This window comes from Orbicella faveolata, unplaced genomic scaffold (genome assembly GCF_042242905.1).
Source record: "Orbicella faveolata isolate gen_17 unplaced genomic scaffold, um_ofav_v1 contig_26, whole genome shotgun sequence".
NCBI classification, from domain to species: domain Eukaryota; kingdom Metazoa; phylum Cnidaria; class Anthozoa; order Scleractinia; family Merulinidae; genus Orbicella; species Orbicella faveolata.
Genome location: NW_028301554.1, coordinates 699278 through 717500, shown reverse-complemented (window position 1 = coordinate 717500; position 18223 = coordinate 699278). Strand labels below are relative to the sequence as shown.

The following is an 18223-nucleotide window of genomic DNA, read 5'->3' as shown; positions in this document are numbered from 1 at the left end:
TAAGCATTGTAGTAAAACTGTTGTTGTACTAAATTGAAGTTCAAGCTGATATTGGAGAATTCATGTAGGCAGCAACTTGTGTACAAGATTCTTGTGGAGATCGTTGATTTATAAAAATGTGGACAAATGTGTACTTGTATGTATATCAATTATGAGAACTTAAATATCAGACTTTTTTAATTTCCTGCTATTAAAATCTTAGATCGAAGAGGAGCAAGAAAATCTAAGAAGGCGACAAGAGGTATGTTGTTGCTTCTGTACTGGCAGCAAATGTACAATGAATACGTACTGTAACCTAAGGTAATTAAATTAGTGTAAAATTTATTTGTACAAGAATGAAAACATTGTCAAGTAGGTAGGTGACAACTATACTTATATAATCAAGTAGTATACATGTATAATGATTAATCTATGCCAAATTTGTAACTAATAACTAGTGTACAGCTGTGTGTAAAAGAACATTCTTACATGTACATGTATACATACACATACAAATACTTTTGTCAACATTTTTTAATCGAAGTTGTATCTTACATTTACTTTATGCATCCACTGGGTTCAAACGATCTGTAGTTCATGTGTTGGGTTTAAACTTTGTTTCCATGGTAGCTCTTTGGGACATGGTATAAATCAGTCCTGAGCTTTAACTAAAAATACTTGAATTAAAACACGTCCTCACCACATTTAATAGCTTTGTACTGTAGCTTGAGGCTAGCAAAAAAGTATACATTGTACTGCATACCATGCATAACTATTTCAAGAATCCAGATAATAACGTGGGTAATAGGAAAGTGAATTTGTGATAACTGTGTAGGAAAATATTTTATCTGTAAGTTCAACAAATAAAATACTCAATGAAGTTAAATATGATATTATTATTATGTTACAGGATTTAGAACGCAAAGCAGCAGAGCTGCAAAGAAAAGAACAAGAGTTACAACGAATGCAGTTTGGAGGTAGGGTTTTTATTTTCAACGTCACTTTCAGTCAAAAAAGACTGGTTTGATTCCAAGAATATGGGTTACTAATGATGTTCAGTATTGGCCTACAAACTCTGATGTCTGTAATTTGAATGTTAGGACAGTGTTCTTCACAAATCAGGTTTTATTGTGTTGCTTATTTCTGTGATCCAAAAACGGTTGTTGCTGCATGAGATGTCTATAGAATTTTTTCTTGAAATCCTTTAAAGATATAGCTATTCTTATTTTATAACCCTGTCATTTATTTTCTATTGTTTGTATTGCAGGCTATAGAGAAAACAATTTTCCACCTCTGCCTAAAAAATGTCCCTGCAAGCCATGTTTCTTCCATGATATCAGCATTGATATTCCTATCGACTATCAGAAGACATGTAAAGCACTGTTCTACAGGTGGCAAGGTAAGACGTTTCTAGTTATTAAAGACAATAGCGTGAGAATTCAGTCAATTTTTCTTAACATGATTACATGTACATCATTTTGGACATAACTGCAATTACTACATGATACCTTAAATTTCTGAATATGTTGCTTTTTACCAATAGTTTTTAAAGTGATCTTTAATATATAATTTTACACGGCTACAAGACAAATATTTCATTCTCTCTTGAGAACAGTTCATCTGTATGACAACAGGATGATCGCTCTATCCTCTATAAATGCTTATTGGTTAGTTTATTGAAATTTAATTCCTGCCTTCTTAAAACTCATGACCACAACATTAATTAGGTATTTCCTTATTTACAAAATAATGATATGTTAATATTACATGTATTATCTAGTTGTATGCTACTATACAAGTTCAAATCACTATTAAATACAATAACACTGTACTTACGATAGTACTGTAGCAAGTCAAAAATTAATATTTACCTGTACATTTACTGTTAGCATTTTAATGGTAGTTTTGAAACTAAAACTAGTTAAAGGTGTATGTGTGTAATGTCGGGGTCTCTGCTTTGTTTGTCTTTCAGTGTACAGTTTTACAATGTTTTTTAACTTCCTCTCTGCCTTTGCCTTGCTTGTCGACAATGATGAGCCGATACACGAGGGGGAGACATTTGGACTATCCTTACTCTACTTAGTTGCAAATGTCCCTTTGTCGTTTCTTGGGTGGTACCGGCCTTGCTATAATGCGCTGAAGTAAGTAAGAGATAGATTTCTTGTGGAAGTTCAAGTCAGCAAAGTGACAGCCTGAATTTGTTGAACCAATGGAGAAGAAAGATAAATGTAAAATCTACCTTAAAGTTTGAATCTGTAATTGGTGTCTGTCATATTATGTGTGTTTCTAACTTCTTCACTTGAAAATGAATGAGGATTGTTGAGAAATATTTCCTACTTTTTTTATTATTTTACCATCAAAGGAGAGGTTCACAACTACATGTATGTACCATTTGGTGACATGTACAAAATGAAGATTTCAGTTCTTTCACCAGCATTTGAAAATATATCCATTTTAAAAGATTAAACTTTGTTAAAATTTGTTATGTCACTAAAATGAAATAAAAATAGTGAATTCAAACTGTTTTGAAGGATGGTATTATGTCCAGTAAATCTTTTGGTTAATTAATTGAACATTGATAATTGACTATCATTTAAAAGAACAAATGAAAAAGGACCTTAGAAATTTAAATGTATCACATTGATTGGTTTGCAATCAATTGGGGAAAAGAATTCAAATAGACTTTCCTTTAGCTTTATTCCCCCATTCGACTATATTTACATTATTACAATGGAAAGTTATTTATAATATACTTGTGTATTTAAAAAGAGAGAATTTGTGATTGGCAAGTGTGGAAATCAAAGATAAATCTAATTAGAATGGCATTTGAAATTGATAAAAATTACTGAGCGAAGAAGTGTCATTCTGCCTTGTGACATCACAAAGTGTGAAGTAGACTGACTAGAATGGAGTGCTTTAAGGATTTTTTTTTTAAATTTCCATTTTCTTTGATTTAACTTATTCAAGCCATCTACTGCTGACTTAAACTTCCTTATTTAACTCTTAGACAGCCTTAGCTTTCCATTACATCTGGTTTTCATTGCAGTGTACTGTTTTGTTCTGTTCTTTAACTTCATTACTGCATTGGCACTTCTGAGTAAAGGATCTGGTGCTAGCACAGTGAACGATGGTTCTACATTTGGTTTGTCAGGGTTATACTTATTCGCTAATATTCCCTTGTCTTTCGTTGGCTGGTACAGGCCATGTTATCGTGCATTCAAGTAAGTGGAAAATTGCAGTAGAGCATGTACTTCAGAAAATTAAGATGCTGGGTTAGCAGATGGTATTTACTGGGTACATGTTTCTCTGTCAACGTGTTTACTATTTGAGACAGAGAAAACATGAACCGTGTTTCTGTCGAGTTATGGAAACACAAGTGAAAGTTTGGGAGAATGAGAAATGCTCTGGGAAACCAACAAGCCCACAGGGGAGTGTTTCTATAGCTTTTTTGAGTTCTCCCAAACTTCCACAAGTGTTTATGTAACTCGATAGAAACACAGAGGATATGTTTTCTTTGGGCTATTTTCTAATAACAGCTATTATTTTATATTTCATTCAATCAGTGACAGAGGCCACTTATAGTGTCCTATATCTTGGCTGTATACAGTGTGTGGAGTCAATATGGGTCATGGAATAAGCAGTGGGCTGAGATTCTGCAAGATCTGACATTGGCCACCTGTCAAACCAGAGCAGACTAGATGAACCAACTTCTGCACTGTGATTGGCTACCTGAGCAGGCAAGATGGCGCTATCTTGCTCGTTCAGGACTAACCACTGTGTCCCACAGGAAATATTTCCCCAAAAGCCATATAATAAATCCTTTATTGACCAAGCTTGTTCGGTCAAGATGACTGGATATTTACCTCTACTCCATCTTGGTCCATAAACACAAAAAAGAAGAACTTGGCCAATATCTAGCCATCTTTACCTCATGCTTGGTCAATAACCCATATTTACAACATTTTATACAGTGTGTGGAGTCAGTTACAGCAGTGAGCTGTGATAATTCAAGATTTGACATTGACTACATGTCAAACCTATCAGCGAAAAGTCTTATTGACTGAAAATTCAAACAGATCGATGCAAATTTGACCAGTGTGTGCAAGAGTTGGTGGCCAAATTAGTGTTTGAACTCTCTGGACACCATAGATTCTCATCCGCTGCTGTTCTTGTTTGATCAGACTCCATGACTAGTCTGTCTGTAACCAGGTACATGTACCTTAAGGCTGAAAAAGCTCACATAGCATTGTTGTATTTTTCAGGAATGACAGCTCCTTTAGCTACGTCATATTCTTCCTCATCTACTTTCTTCACATAGGAATTAATATCTTTTACTGTCTGGGTATCCCTGGTGGAGGAGCCTGGTAAGTTGTTCAGTTAGTGGCTGCTGACATATATTCACTTGTTCCCCACCTAACATAGACTTTAAAATCAATTTTAACCTCAAAAGTATCTCAGAAAAACAGAAAGCAACTGTTAATTTGAAAGATGAGAGGTGAAAGTTTCAGAGACACAAAAACTAAACATAACGGTATGTACATGCAGAAATTTAGAAATATTTACAGTTAAAAGAGATATACTGTAATGCCAGCTGGACAATATATTTTTTTAGAATCAAGAACAATCAAATGAATTTTATTTTCGTTAGACAGCTATTAATTATATGAATCTCAAAAATACAATATAAAGTTCCATTTAATTTTCATAATTTCATACATCTGTATAAGGGATTGTTGAAACAGAATGCATAATCAATCATTCAATCGATTGATCAATCCAATCATAAATAAATAGAATTAATAAATCAGTTAGTCAGTCTTGGTCGGTCAGTCAGTCGTCCAGTCGCTAATTCATTTCTAATTAAAGATTTTGTTGTCATGTTTTAGTGGCTTTATCAATGCTACTGAAGCAGTTCATAACAGTGTCCCAGTGGGTGCCATGATGTTTGTGTCAGGAGGATTGTTCTTAGCTGGTGTTATTGTAGATTGTTTTCTTCTTGTCAGGGTAAGTACTGTGCATGTCTCTCCTCTGATATCCCTTGAACATTTTTAAGTCATCTTGAGAGAGTAATTCTTGAAATTCAACCAGAAGGGCTTGTTTATGGAGAGGTGGTAGCTTTTGAAACCCGATGTTAGCTGCACATGAAGTTTGAACTAGAAAAGAAAGGTTCAGAGTGTTCTTAGAGGCTGAGCCTCAAAGATTTGCTAAGTGCTAGATTTCATAAAGAATTATTTTTTTTAATCAAGTTACTCTCGTATTTGCTACATGCAGTTGTAATTAGTTTGTCATTGTTAATTAGTTACCTTTTTAATTCAGAAATTTGTGTTTTGTTCAAGCATTTGGTTGTCAGTTTTATAGAGGTACAGCATAGTTATCTAACTTGTATCTTTTACAACTTCTTTAGGTACACAGGATATACCGCTTGGCCGGAGCAAGCTTCCAGAAGGCACAAGGCGAGTTTGCAAGGGGTGTGGCATCAAATCCACACGTGCAGAGTGCAGCCACTGAAGCGGCAGCCGCTGGAGTTCGTAGTGCCATGACTGGGGACAACAGGAAGTGAAGAACATGCCAGATGATACACAGAAAGTTAGGAAATTAATAATATGTGTGTAAAAGGAAAGGCTGCGTACAGAAAGTGTATCATGTCCATGCACTGGTACTCATCTACAACATAACTTGTTTGGTGATAAAGCGGAAATCATTACACGCCATGTTTTCTTAAGGTTCAGAGAGTGATTAAACAACGTATCGTGTAATGCATTGTATTGTTATGGCTGATGCTTATTTATAATTCTAAAAGAAGTCTGCAGAGATAGTCAAAATTGTACAACCCAAGGGTTTCATTAACGTTTTCAGTAGGTGGCCAACTTGTTTTCATAGGTGAGCTAAACTTTTTTTTGAGCAGAACTTCTTTTTAAGAAAAACTTTCCTCTAAATGGTTAAACCAGGCAGGCGAAATCATCCTATCAGCTGGTCAGTTTGCCTGGTGCCTGACCCTTAATGAAACCCTTGGTATAACCTTTCTCTCTTTAGGTTGCATTGTGCATGTGTATTACCTCTGTGTTTCCCTTTGGTTTTGATTTTGGTTAACCAGTAATACAGGTTTTTGCAATTTCAAAGTTGTTCTTCGTCAAAAAAGGGCTTGATAAACAGTTACATAACTCCTTTATTGCAGTTTAGGAATGATTTTTCCATCAGACAACAACAGAAGGATATGAAGCTCCTCATAATTTATGTGCAGAACTGACTTTGTTGTTGTGTGGATTGTTAATCAGATCTAAGTACAAGCAACTGTTAATAACTATTGCAGTGAAGTTTATAGATGTAATATTATGAAGTCAACTTTTATTAAGTTCTTTCTATGAAGGATTAAAAATAATAGAAGTTCGAGTTTGATAATAATTATACAGGTTTATAAAACATACTTCAAAGGTGTATCCAAACTATAGTTCAGCTTTTTTTTTTAATGTTCTTTATTGAGAACATTGCTCAAGATTGGCATTTGTTTTTGCTACTTACACTCAGCCTAGTTTAAAATTATTGAAACTAGACATCATCAATAGCTTCAGGTCATTGGATAAAAATTGAAACATGTTTCAGTTTCAAGGCTAGAAATTGAGCTTCCTCAGTGATGTACATAAGACAAAAAAATGAAACAGTAATGGTACTTGCATTCCATACAAAGACTGGATGTAGGTCTTCTGAATCAAGGCATACATGTTTAACCATTCATAAGTTTAAAACAGGTATTCATAATATAATGGTTAAACTTGCAGTCAATCATTACCTCGTGTGTTTATTTTGTTTCGGTTTACTGCAGTCATAGAAAAGTTCACTCAGTTACCAAACAGATTCAATAATAAAGAAAAACTTTTAATTCATCAAGAGTAAGGTGTTCGTGAAACAGATTGTGCTTGACTGAACGCTCGTGCTGCAGTAATGAAAATTGAGTGATCTTGTCCAAGTAGTGAGGAAAAAAACATAGTCTGCCAGGTTTCTGTTATTTCAGCCAACAGAAATTGTCAAGGTTTTTTTTCACAGTATTGATTATACCCATCAAAATTCACTTTCTTGCAAGAGAACTTTACATTGTGGTCTAGACACTGTCTCCTTTGCAGCCAATACATGATCGGTCATCACACGATGTTTCTTCCCACTGATGTCTCAGATGATTGAACTATCCACTAATAAGAGACATGGCCCAGGTTGTTCGAAAGGGGATAACGCTATGCACTGGATAAATCACTAGAGTGGTTTGTTTTGTTAACATTTTTCCACTAGATAGCATTATCCAAACAACTGGGGCCTGGTGATTTGGGTTTGGTTGCTTTAACACCCTTGGAACAGAGGTATCATCTCTTTTGGATGTTGTACACAGCCCAAACCAGCTGAAGTTTAAGTGTTACTATAATTATTTTGTAATGAGAGGGGAATATTCTGTTTCCCATTTTTAAGCGATGACGTCACTCGTCATTGCTTAATGCTGTCTCCCGATGTAGGAGGATGTCCAGAGGGCATGAAGAAGAAGGATGCAATATATAGATGATAATAAATTTATTATGTCATGTATCAAAAGAATGAACTAAATGCAATTTATTTGAACATGTTACATGAATGCTATTCAAAAATCCGATGGCATTTGTTGGATTTCCTTGTACTGGGCTGAACCAAGCTTGTTCATCAGTTGTGGCAACTGGTCGACACATCCTCGGTCGTCATAATTAAGGCAGTAGTCCAAGATGTATCGGATACACTTGTTGGTGTTGTCATCTTCCCAGCACTCACTGAAATGACACGGGCTTTTCTTATTTGTGTAGTCAAAGTCACATGGTATCAAGTCTTCGTTTCCTGGCTCTCTCAGGTCTCTGGGTTTCATTCCCAATTCCTGTCCGGAGAAAATTGAGAAAAAAGGGTTAAGTTCTATTACTCACAAACTAAACCCAGCTCAGGCAGAGCTTTTACATCATTATTTAAGGTGATTCCTTAGTATTGCATTGTGCATACCTACTGCGCACAATTTTCGCGTTATGTGTGCGCGCACATAAGCGCGTGCGCATACAATTGAAGGCATTCTCGTCCCCAGAGCCCACGATCCTTCTGGCCTGCGGCAGGGATCGCGAGCTCTGGCCGGACCCGATTTTCTGAGCATGCGCAGAGTATTCGTTTTGTATTCTCAGCCAATCAGATTTGCCAGATTTGACGGGAAGTCCGTGAATCACGGACTTCCAGTGTTCGACCAGCCCAGAGCTCTCGATCCCTGCCACAGGCCAGAAGGATCGTGGGCTCTGGGGACGAGAATGAATTTATTGACAATAGAAAAACAAAGAAATGCTTGAAAATGCCTAACTAGCTATGATTTAACATACTTTGAATGGAATCAAAAATATGATTGAAATGTGCAATATACAGTGCGTGAATCATACCTCCTCTAAGTATCCTCCGTCACCTTGTGTTCTGGGTGCATTTGCTATTTTGTCTGTTTCAAACTGATAATCACTCATGAACATCTGCTGCGCCTTGCACTCAATCCTGGGAGTTGTATCACTCACATTCTGCACCCATAACTCATACTGAGCTAGAATGTTCCCAAATGAATACTTTCCTGCAAAGAAAGTAGTGATAACCAGTTACTCTTCCAGGAAGAAGTTGACAGAGGTATAAAGTAAAGTTAAGTCTGCATCAGGCCAAGAGGTCCATACAGCCAGGGATATTCCCAGTTTCTGTTCAGCAGCACTAAACAACTAGGATTATCTCAAGTACTCCTCTCTGGATTGAATGCTACTCAATTGGAGGGTTACCAACAACAATAAATTTGCTGCTACCCATTTTTTAACCATTTGTCAACCAGGTGTTTAAAAACACCTGGTTGGAGAGACACTGAGAAAGTAAGTGTTGATCTTGTCCACAAATGCAACATAATGGTGTTGGCAAACCTGGACTGCTTGATATGCAGTGCACTAACTATTAGGCCACCATACATGTATCTGCCAATCAGGAAGAAAGTGCTGATTATCGAGCATCATAATTATGTGATGTCTGTTTGAAGGGTTTTGAAACCAGATTGATTGCTAGTTTCCATCTGCTGAAAATTATTATTTTCTGTGAAGAATTTTAACCCCAAAACAAATCTAAATAATGGCAAGGAGCAGCTGTAGCATGCCCTTTTTCTCAGCTTACCATTGTTAAGATCTTTAAGCTGTTGAGGAGATGCAACTCGCCCAAACTTTTTGAAAACTGGCTTAGATTTCCACCACATGGCCACTGCCTGTTGACGTTCAGGTCTGAATGAGGATAAGTTAGAATTATAAATTATACAAACGAAGACATACAATTATTCATTCATCAGGCTTATGAAATAATTTTGACCAACCAACTATCACCACTCTGTTAAATACCTTGATACAACTTGATGCCACCACATCTGTGGAATATAAACAATATCGCCTTCTTCCACCATTGCAGAGTGATATCTGACTTTCATAACATTAGGATATTTCTTCAGGTTGACAGCTTGAGGGTTGATATCTGAGACACCCAACACTCGTGCTTCATCAGAATAAAGATATTTTGAATACACCGGCGATACCATAAGAACAGCTTTGTGCCCATGAATGACACACAGGAGGTTTTCGTCTGTGTCAATGTGAATGGACGATGATGTCCCCCCTGTACTCATCCAGAAGTATGAAACAAAAAAGAAGGAGCTCATTTCTTCACAGCGTAAACATAAAGGGAGGACAACGTCTTTCCGCATGTCTGGTAAAACTTCATCTACCAGATAACGATTTGAGTGATTGTACTGACTGAGAAATTCGTCCAGTCTCATGTCAGCTGGGATGTTCCATTTGTCATCATCTTTAGTCTCCATGCGAAACCTTTCTCTGCCATAAGTTGCATTCAGGTATTCATCAGTCCACTTTGTGTATGCCGGCCAGTATTTTACTGCACCTTTGTGTCAAACAGTACATAGGATCATTTTATAATAAATCAAAAAGAAAACTGCAAATAAATAACTGCATTGATTCTAGAAAGTCAACAAAAAATAAGTAAATAATTATTACAGTTTAAAATAATTTATTCTTAGAAACAAGTGACTTGATTTACACGAACCATGACCAAAAAATTATAAAATAAGTATATATTAGCATATGCGCCAAGCTAAGTGGCCCATCAGGCCGGAGCTTATCCCGGCTTCTGTCGCATGAAGCAGCTAGGAGTATTTCTACTCCCCCTTGGATGGGATGCTAGCCAATTGCAAGGTTACCCCAGCATTAAATTTGCTGGTACCCATTTATACACCTGGGTGAAGAGAAGCACTGTGAGAGTTAAAAAGTGTAACAGTTGTCCAAGAACATAGCACAATGTCCCCAGCCAGGGCATGAACCCAGACTTTTCGCTCTGGAGATGAGCGCACTAACCATGGGGCCACCGCGCCTACCATGTGAAATAAGTGTACTGTAGTTTAATTTTTTTTAAGACGAATTTTAAACCACAAAGAGCAACAAAAATCTAAGCATACCTTTAAAAACAACTGGCTTGTGTTTCACAACATAATTCATATAGAAGTCCTGTGGAGAGATCATATATTGAAGCTCTTCCACAATGTAATCAGGAGGGCGATGTGATCCAAATGGCTTCATATGCCCACGTTGAAACATCTCTTTATCTGTGAGATATACCTTGTCCACATTACAGGCTTCGCTGTACTGATTGCCGCATGAATGAGACTCTGGATGAGTTGAAGAATGCTCATGACACAACATAAAGTTTGCAAGACAAAGAAACTCAACAAGAGCAAAAATCTCAATAGTCCATGAGAAGTTCATGATGCTGTGATTCCTATGTAGAACAAAATATTTTGTCAATGACTCTCTATCTTACTGATTACCTCTTAAGTTCCCTGTAATCCAAGCTTTGAAATGGCAAATGAGAGTTTCTTTTAGGATTATATTGTCTTTAACAAAATCCAAGGAATGAATTTAAAACACATTCATTTGGCTTTTAATGAGGACATTGTTTGAAGTTCAGAAAGCTGTGATCACACAAAAGATCTAATAACCACAGCTGGGATACCATAAGTTCCAGTTGGAATGCAAACATAAAACACGGATTGATAATACATGTAATGGTTTTCCAAGCCATGTGCTACATTAAGAAAATTAATGTATTTGTAATTAAGTATTTAAACTTTTAAAGAATATGTAAATAATGCTATACTGGGAGCAGATAATCAAAGAGACCTACAATGAATGTAAAAAAAAAAAAAAAAAAAAAGAATTATGCTGTAAATTGTACAGTCTCTTTATTGAATGCCATTCTTGATTTTCCGTATTCCCTTTTTTTGCAAGAAGAAATGAAAACCGAAAAGGTCAAAACAATAGCTCTGAATGTATGGTAGTAATTAATTGCAGAGAATGTCACTCTTGTAAAACAGTGAGAGGATGACGGAAAAAAACAAACAAACTTGAACAAAATAACTCCACCTGCCCAGAAACTTTTTCCAGCCGGCCACATGGGATGGGAGAGTTACAAACTAGGCCAGGTGATAGTCACTGTACTTCACAGTACTTGTAATGCCTCTTTGTAAAAATTGTTAACTTTGTTTTATCTCGCTCTGAGAAAAGCCGTATCACAAATTTCCACTGCTCGTCGATAAAAAGCTTTTAACTTTGCATATTACCATCAGAAATCGCAATTGTTCTATTACATTTCCTGAAAAAACGAAAAAACCTTTTATAGGCAATTTATCTAAGATACAGTATAGTTTGATCTCTAAACGAACAGCTTGAAACAAGAAATTATCGGCAAAAATACGATATTTTGAAGGGACTGGCAGTTAATCGCAGGTCTAATTGTTATAATTGTACCTGTATTTTGCTTTTTAGAAAAGGTTACATGTTCGATACAAAGCAAGGCTCTTTTATCGTAATATTTTAGATACGGAAGTTGCTCGTCCAATATCCCTGATAACAAAACGTCGCGTTAATTAGCATTGTTTTAAAACTTTTAAGCTTATGAATGTAAATATTTGCCAAATTCGATGGAAGCTCACCTTCGGAGTTTTACATAGACAAAATTTGGAAGTTCCGATCTGGCTTGTTCCTCTCTCTTTCTTCACTCACGGAAGGGAATTAACCCTCGAAGTCTTCTATTTGAGTGTTCTACGTGACATTCAAGTTTTAATAACAAAACAGTCTTCGCAAAACACTCACACTTCCGCATGCTGTTGTTACACGTAGCTGTCTTCTTTTGATTTGCATTACAAATCGAGGAGTCCTGGAACAGGGCAAAAAAACTGACTTTTGCACAGCGGTAGATCCATTGAAAGAATGCGCAATAAATAGCCATCCCCAGTCTGCAACCGACAATTTCAGTTTGAGTTGTTTTGACGCTCATTGGACTTGAAGAAAAGATCGAAGTAGGGTTACGGAAAAACAGCTGGAGATTTATTCTTTTGGCAATAAGGATGGCTTCTGCATCGGATCCAAAGCGACAACTTAAAATCAAGACTGGAGTGGTGAAGAGGTAAGCCCACGTTTTTAAGCTGTTTTGTGTTTCTTTCTTCACTGACAGCTAATTACTTTGTGTATGCATAATGTCTTGAGTAAGCTTATATTGATCTTTGCCAGTTTTCTCCCAAAGTAACTTTAGCCCAAAGTTTGCTAGAACACGATATCTACTCCAGAATAGTGGTTACTATATTTTTTCTTGGCTACAATAACATGTATCTCCATACCCCCAAAATCCTTTGTTACTCACAGTCTTCTTTATTTTGTATTTGAAACTAATTAACGCCCAAATAAATAAATAAATAAAATAAAGTCGCTAGTGGGGGGAAGGTGCCTACGAAACCCAGGAGCTGCAACTGCAGTCACATCCCCAAGGCGCTAGAACACCTGACTGGCCTGCCCAACCCGCAACCAAGCCATGAGCCCCCCCGTGCCAGGCCCCCTACAGGCACCTGTCACACTCAAGCCAGATGGCTCAGTGGAAAGGAAAAAGAAAAAAAACTGCCGAAAAGAGGGGGAAGGGATAGGGAGGGAACGCCGAGAACCGCTAAACGACTTTAATAAGTCCTTTGCAGCTAAGCCATCACATGACCTACTTTTCATAAAATTATGGGCTATAACGTAACAAATGCCAGAAATTGAAAAAGCATGTCCAAAATATCAAAATGGCCAAGTTTGAGGCCCCCATCAGAATGAGATTTTATGACAGTCTGAATTTTTGAAAAAATAAGAAGATTTGTATGGAAAAAGTTGTTGGAGAGCAAGGCCTTGCTCTCCAGCATCATCTTCCACACAAATCCGCTAAATTTTCCGAAAATTCAAACAGTCGTATGAACTTACTCTTTAATGCCAGGGGCCTCAAACTGGGCCATTTTGGTATTTTCGATGCGCTCGTTCCATTTCTGGCATTCTTTAAGTTATAGCCTATAATATAAAAATTTTCTAGGGAAAAATTAGTCATGTGACCCCAGCTGCAAAGGGCCTATTCAACCCACAACGCCACGCTCACAGAGCAACGAACACACTGCAAGCACATGGGACGACAATTCACGTACTAACCAAGAATACCACTGGACAATGTCAGCCCCAGGGCTCCCACGACCATATGACTGCTGCAAATGCTACGGAACGCACCAAACGCTTAACAAATGCTAACAGATGGCCAAGACACTAACAAACGCCTACAAAAAACACTACTGACCAGACTAGCTCCTGGTCATAAACTGTGTAAAATTTCATTGAACTATATCAAACGCTACAGAACGCACGAAATGCTAAACAAACGCTAACAGATGGCCAAGACACTAACAACCACCCACAAAAACGCTACTGACTAGACTAGCTCCTAGTCGTTAACTATGTTAAATTTCATTTAACTTTATTCAACAATTAGGTTATGAGCTTGAGATTTCTATCATGTGATAGTTGAAGAAAGCATAACCCAAGTCAGTTATCACACATAGCTAGAAATCAAGAGTGAACAATCTAATTGTTTTTAGAATAAATCTTTTAGTCGTTCAAAACTTCAAAAATCCTCTTCACAGACACTTTGAAAATGCAATGAAGTGGCTGTCATTTTACTAACACCCGCACACTACTAGGCTTCTCACCATCTGTAACAGGATAGATAGTGAGAAGCGTAGCTAATCAGAGAATGGTATGTGAGATAGAATGCTAGTAGATTTATACTAATGGTGTTTATAATATGCCTGGCCCTGAGAGCAGGCAAGATGTTCTTTATTTGCATGTTTATGGGTCCACCTTGACTCCATCTTAGTCCATAAACATGCAAAAGGGAACTTGGCCAATATCAAGCCACCTTGACCCCACCCTTGGTCAATAACCCATATTGATGAAACTTATGTACAGGTAATTTACTAGTGGCTCCATGAGTGGACAAGATGGACCAAATCCTGTGCTGTGATTGGCTACTGGTTATCTGTGTTGTTCATATTTTTTATGTTTATGGATCTTGACTACCTCTCAGTCAATGACATGCAAAACAAGAACTTAGTCAATATCCAGGCACCTTCACCTCGTGCTTGGTCAATAACCCATGCTTATCACTGTGCAAAACTATTTTTAATAGCAATCTTTTATAGACCAACCACAAACCCTTTGCATAAACATAAGCCTGCTCTAGGCATTGGTTATGGAGCAGTAGGAAGAACAGCAAGTGGAGAACAAAGTGATGTATTTTGATTGAATGAAAATTGTCCCTTGGCCAATAGAGAAATAAATAACAATATTTAGAGATGAAGCCACATAAGTCTTAGTTGGTTTTTGTGCGGGTCCTTTATACTGGTCAAATTGGAATTTGGAGTGTTGGTTTTCGTGGAGGGAGGAAAACTGGAGAACCCAGAGAAAAACTCTTGGAGCAAGGTGAGAACCAACAGCAAGCCCAACCCACATATTACACCAGGCTGTAATTGAAGCCGGACCACATTGGTGGGAGGCGAGCGCTCTCACCAATGCACCATCCCTGCTCCCCTATGGCTAATGGTGCAAAGAAATTAGCTACACAGCAGGCATTTTAAATATCCAGTACTGATTTATAAAGTCTTTTGTAGGCTTGCAAAGGAGAAGGAGATGTACGAAAAAGAGGCTGTAGACCAAGCAGCAAAAGTTGAAAAGATGAAGGCAGAGGAAAAGGATGAATATGACATTAAGAAACAGGTTAATTGAGTGAATGAATTGTTACTAAAAGTCAGAATTCTTTTCTTCTGGTAGATGGTGACAGGGTTGCCATAGGTCAGGAAATGGTCAGGGAAAGGAAAAAATTATTCTTCAAGGACTCAGTCCTCGAAGAATATTTTTCAGTTCTCAGTCCGACTGCAAAAGTCAGTGAATCTTACTTTGAGTCAGGGAATATTAATATTTTGAAGAAGTCAGGGAAAATTTAAATAATTTAACATGGCTGATTTAATACCACTGAAGGCTGAAAGAATTATTATTTGAAGTCACTGTGTTCTCAATGATATTTTTCCTTAATGTGAAGAACCAGAAAATATCTGCACTCCCCCCACAGAAGGGATTGGAATTTCCTGGGGGGTGGGGGTTCTCTAAGACCAAAAAATTTAAAGAAATGTATCAAGCTTAATTGGAATTTCCAGAGGGGTGGGGGGTCTTGAAAAAAATCCTTTCCGTGGGAGAGGTATGGATATTCTCTGGAACTACACAATGGAGAAAAATTTGTTGAAAATGATCAGTCTTGATGAATGAGTGGAAGAAGCTGCTGCTACACCTGACATTTTGCATTTCCTTGGTCAGGGAAATTTTATTTTATCAGGGAAAAGTCTGGGTATTTTGAAAAGTGTTGTCTGTGGTGACCTTGGCTGATCTATGTATTTAAGCTGAATAAAATCATTAATCCAGTGGTACTTCTGGTTTCACGGTGGCCTCATGGTTAGTGCGCTCGTCTCCGGAACGTGCAGTCCGGGTTCGAGTCCTGGCCGGGGACATTGTGTTGTGTTCTTGGGCAAGACACTTTACTCTCACAGTGCCTCTCTCCACCCAGATGTATAAATGGGTACCGGCGAACTTAATGCTGGGGGTAACCCTGCGATGGACTAGCATCCCATCCAGGGGGGAGTAGAAATACTCCTAGTCGCTTCATGCTACAGAAACCGGGATAAGCTCCGGCCTGATGGACCACTTGGCTCGCATGCAGACTTTACCTTTTTTACCTTTACTTCTGGTTTCCATGTCAGAAAGAAGTCCTTGAAGAGTCCAGAATCATGATTCCAGACTGCAAAAGACGCCTCAAGACTGCTTATGATGATTTGAAAAAACTTGTAGTAAGTGATGTTCTTCTCTAAATTAATAGAGATAACATATTTTTATCTAAACTAAAGCAATGGAGAGGAAGCACGATCATGTTCTCAAAAAATAAAGGGTTTTTCTCAATCCCTTCCCAAAATCTGTGACCAGGGTTTATTTTAAAAACCTAGAGTTTTAAAAAACTCTACTGCTTGGCAGCCATTCTGGTCAGAATGACAAAGGACAAAATAGAGGTGTCTTCAATTTTCTCTAGACTAACACAAAAAATATCAGATTTACTTGAATTATAAACACCCCACAGCTGTAAACAATGCTCTAATTTGAGTGGGAGAAGGCGTGTATAGTAATGTCGACTTCAAAAACAGAGATCATGAAAGTATTCTGGGTGAGCTGAGTCACATGGCAACAACATTAAAATGACATCTTCATTGCATCCTTCAATACCAATGTAATTGGCCCACATGTTCTTGCGCCTTGGCATCTACGCATGTGACCATTACCAGTACGTGCACCTCACTAATTGTGCCAAAATAAATGTACACTCTTATCTTCATGAAGTTATCAAGACGATATTAGCTGAGAGGTAAGCAAGCATTTCACGGATTTCATGGGCTTCCCTGTAACCCTATTCATAGTAAGGAGAATTATACTGTTAATAGTTATTGATGCAAGTTTTATTACCTTGTTTTGACTTTAGGCAGATACAGAGGAGTTATGTGAAACAGAAGAACACAAGAATGCAAAGGCAATTCTGGAAAACACTGTCCTAGAAGAATAGGATTTTGATTATAGTGCAATTTAGGTAACATTTTATCTGATTACAGTGAGTGTTAAAAAGATAAGAGTGAGTTGAATGTGAAAGACATTCTCATACAATCAAAAAGGTTGATTTATTTAATCTTATGTCAGAGTGTGTGGTCAGAAGCTTTCCTTTTTGTGTGACTATTAATATTACTACACATATTAAATTATTGCTGTTTAGATGTTTTTTTTTTAACTTGGATGCTGTACATGTATTAATTAAAAAATAGTTCTCAACTTCTTTACTTCTTAGTCTTGTTTCACCTTCAGTTTGGACAACTGACCTCCTGTTGTTATAGTTAAGAAAGAGAAAACATGTATTGTACCATGTTTCTATCGAGTTTTATTATAAATCTACTTGTGTCCTATCGAGTTATGGAAACATGATTTTTAACCAATCAGTGGTGTATTTTCTTTGGGCTATTTCCTTATGTGCAGGAGGTGCAGGGAAGTGGGCACCAGTCTCTCTTCTCTCTGCCCATCTTTTGCTCTTGGGGGTTGCAAGTGGAGAGACACTGGGAATGAGGTTGCTGTTTACAGCAAATACACCTAAATTCAGCTAAAAACTGAAATGGGACCCGCTTTTGCCCCACCACCCCCCCCCCCTTTGTCAAATTTTTGCTCTCACTCCAATTTATGCACGGTCAGAATGTGGAGAAACTCTTTGAATGGAATGCTTGCTATGCAGGAAGGTTTGGCTTTGGTTTCTTGATCATGAACATTTATTGGTTTTCTTGTTTGATATAATTGTGTTCCACCATCCGGCAACTCAGCGATGCAGTGTCAGTTTCAGGGTTGTAATTAGATTGTTCACAGCCTCTCTATTTACCCATGCGAAAGAAGAAGTGAGTGAAGCGAGCGCAAGGCAAGCGGGGGTGGGGGTGGGGTTTGTGAGCAAAACGAGCAAGAAGAATTCATATTTTTATCTTGATCCCCACCCCCTACCCAGTCAAGTCTTCCGTTTTGCGCTGGTGTCCAGTTCTCTCACGATTCTATCCACGTGTTCATTGTAAAAATATGAGAAAAAAGAGGGCTGTGAACAGTCTACATGTAGGTTGTAATAACGAAGATGGGATGAGGGATCAAAGGCCTACAAACATGTAGGGCAGGGATTAGGGATCACAACCCTAGAATCTGGTATCACAACCTGTGGT

The 18223-nt window shown here is 37.6% G+C and overlaps 3 protein-coding genes across 4 annotated transcripts in view; 2 read left to right on the top strand and 1 right to left on the bottom strand.

Annotated features, from left to right (window-relative positions):
* Positions 1–6860, top strand: part of LOC110068811 (secretory carrier-associated membrane protein 2-like) — an 8859-nt gene extending 1999 nt beyond the window's left edge. Inside the window, exons 4-10 of one of the 2 annotated variants that reach the window (XM_020776217.2) lie at positions 203–241; positions 890–956; positions 1247–1378; positions 3026–3200; positions 4242–4343; positions 4866–4983; positions 5384–6860. In XM_020776217.2, the coding sequence (XP_020631876.2) occupies positions 203–241; positions 890–956; positions 1247–1378; positions 3026–3200; positions 4242–4343; positions 4866–4983; positions 5384–5539 (789 nt within the window). In that variant the 3' untranslated portion in view covers positions 5540–6860. Of the gene's footprint in view, positions 1–202; positions 242–889; positions 957–1246; positions 1379–1951; positions 2121–3025; positions 3201–4241; positions 4344–4865; positions 4984–5383 lie in introns of both variants that reach the window. The other variant, XM_020776218.2, reaches the window with a different exon arrangement.
* Positions 6861–7518: 658 nt separating this feature from the next.
* Positions 7519–12242, bottom strand: LOC110068810 (bifunctional peptidase and arginyl-hydroxylase JMJD5-like). Its single transcript, XM_020776216.2, has 6 exons — positions 12032–12242; positions 10499–10818; positions 9375–9927; positions 9157–9260; positions 8403–8581; positions 7519–7864 (listed from the first exon to the last, which is right to left on the bottom strand). The coding sequence occupies exons 2-6, from the start codon at positions 10803–10805 to the stop codon at positions 7601–7603; spliced, it is 1407 nt and encodes a 468-aa protein (XP_020631875.1). The 5' UTR covers positions 10806–10818; positions 12032–12242; the 3' UTR covers positions 7519–7600.
* A 71-nt stretch (positions 12243–12313) lies between these two features.
* LOC110068812 (tubulin-specific chaperone A-like) lies at positions 12314–17467 on the top strand. Its single transcript, XM_020776220.2, has 4 exons — positions 12314–12504; positions 15059–15164; positions 16199–16285; positions 16966–17467. Exons 1-4 carry the CDS (start codon positions 12446–12448, stop codon positions 17044–17046), a joined length of 333 nt encoding a protein of 110 aa, XP_020631879.1. The 5' UTR covers positions 12314–12445; the 3' UTR covers positions 17047–17467.
* Positions 17468–18223: the final 756 nt, after the last annotated feature.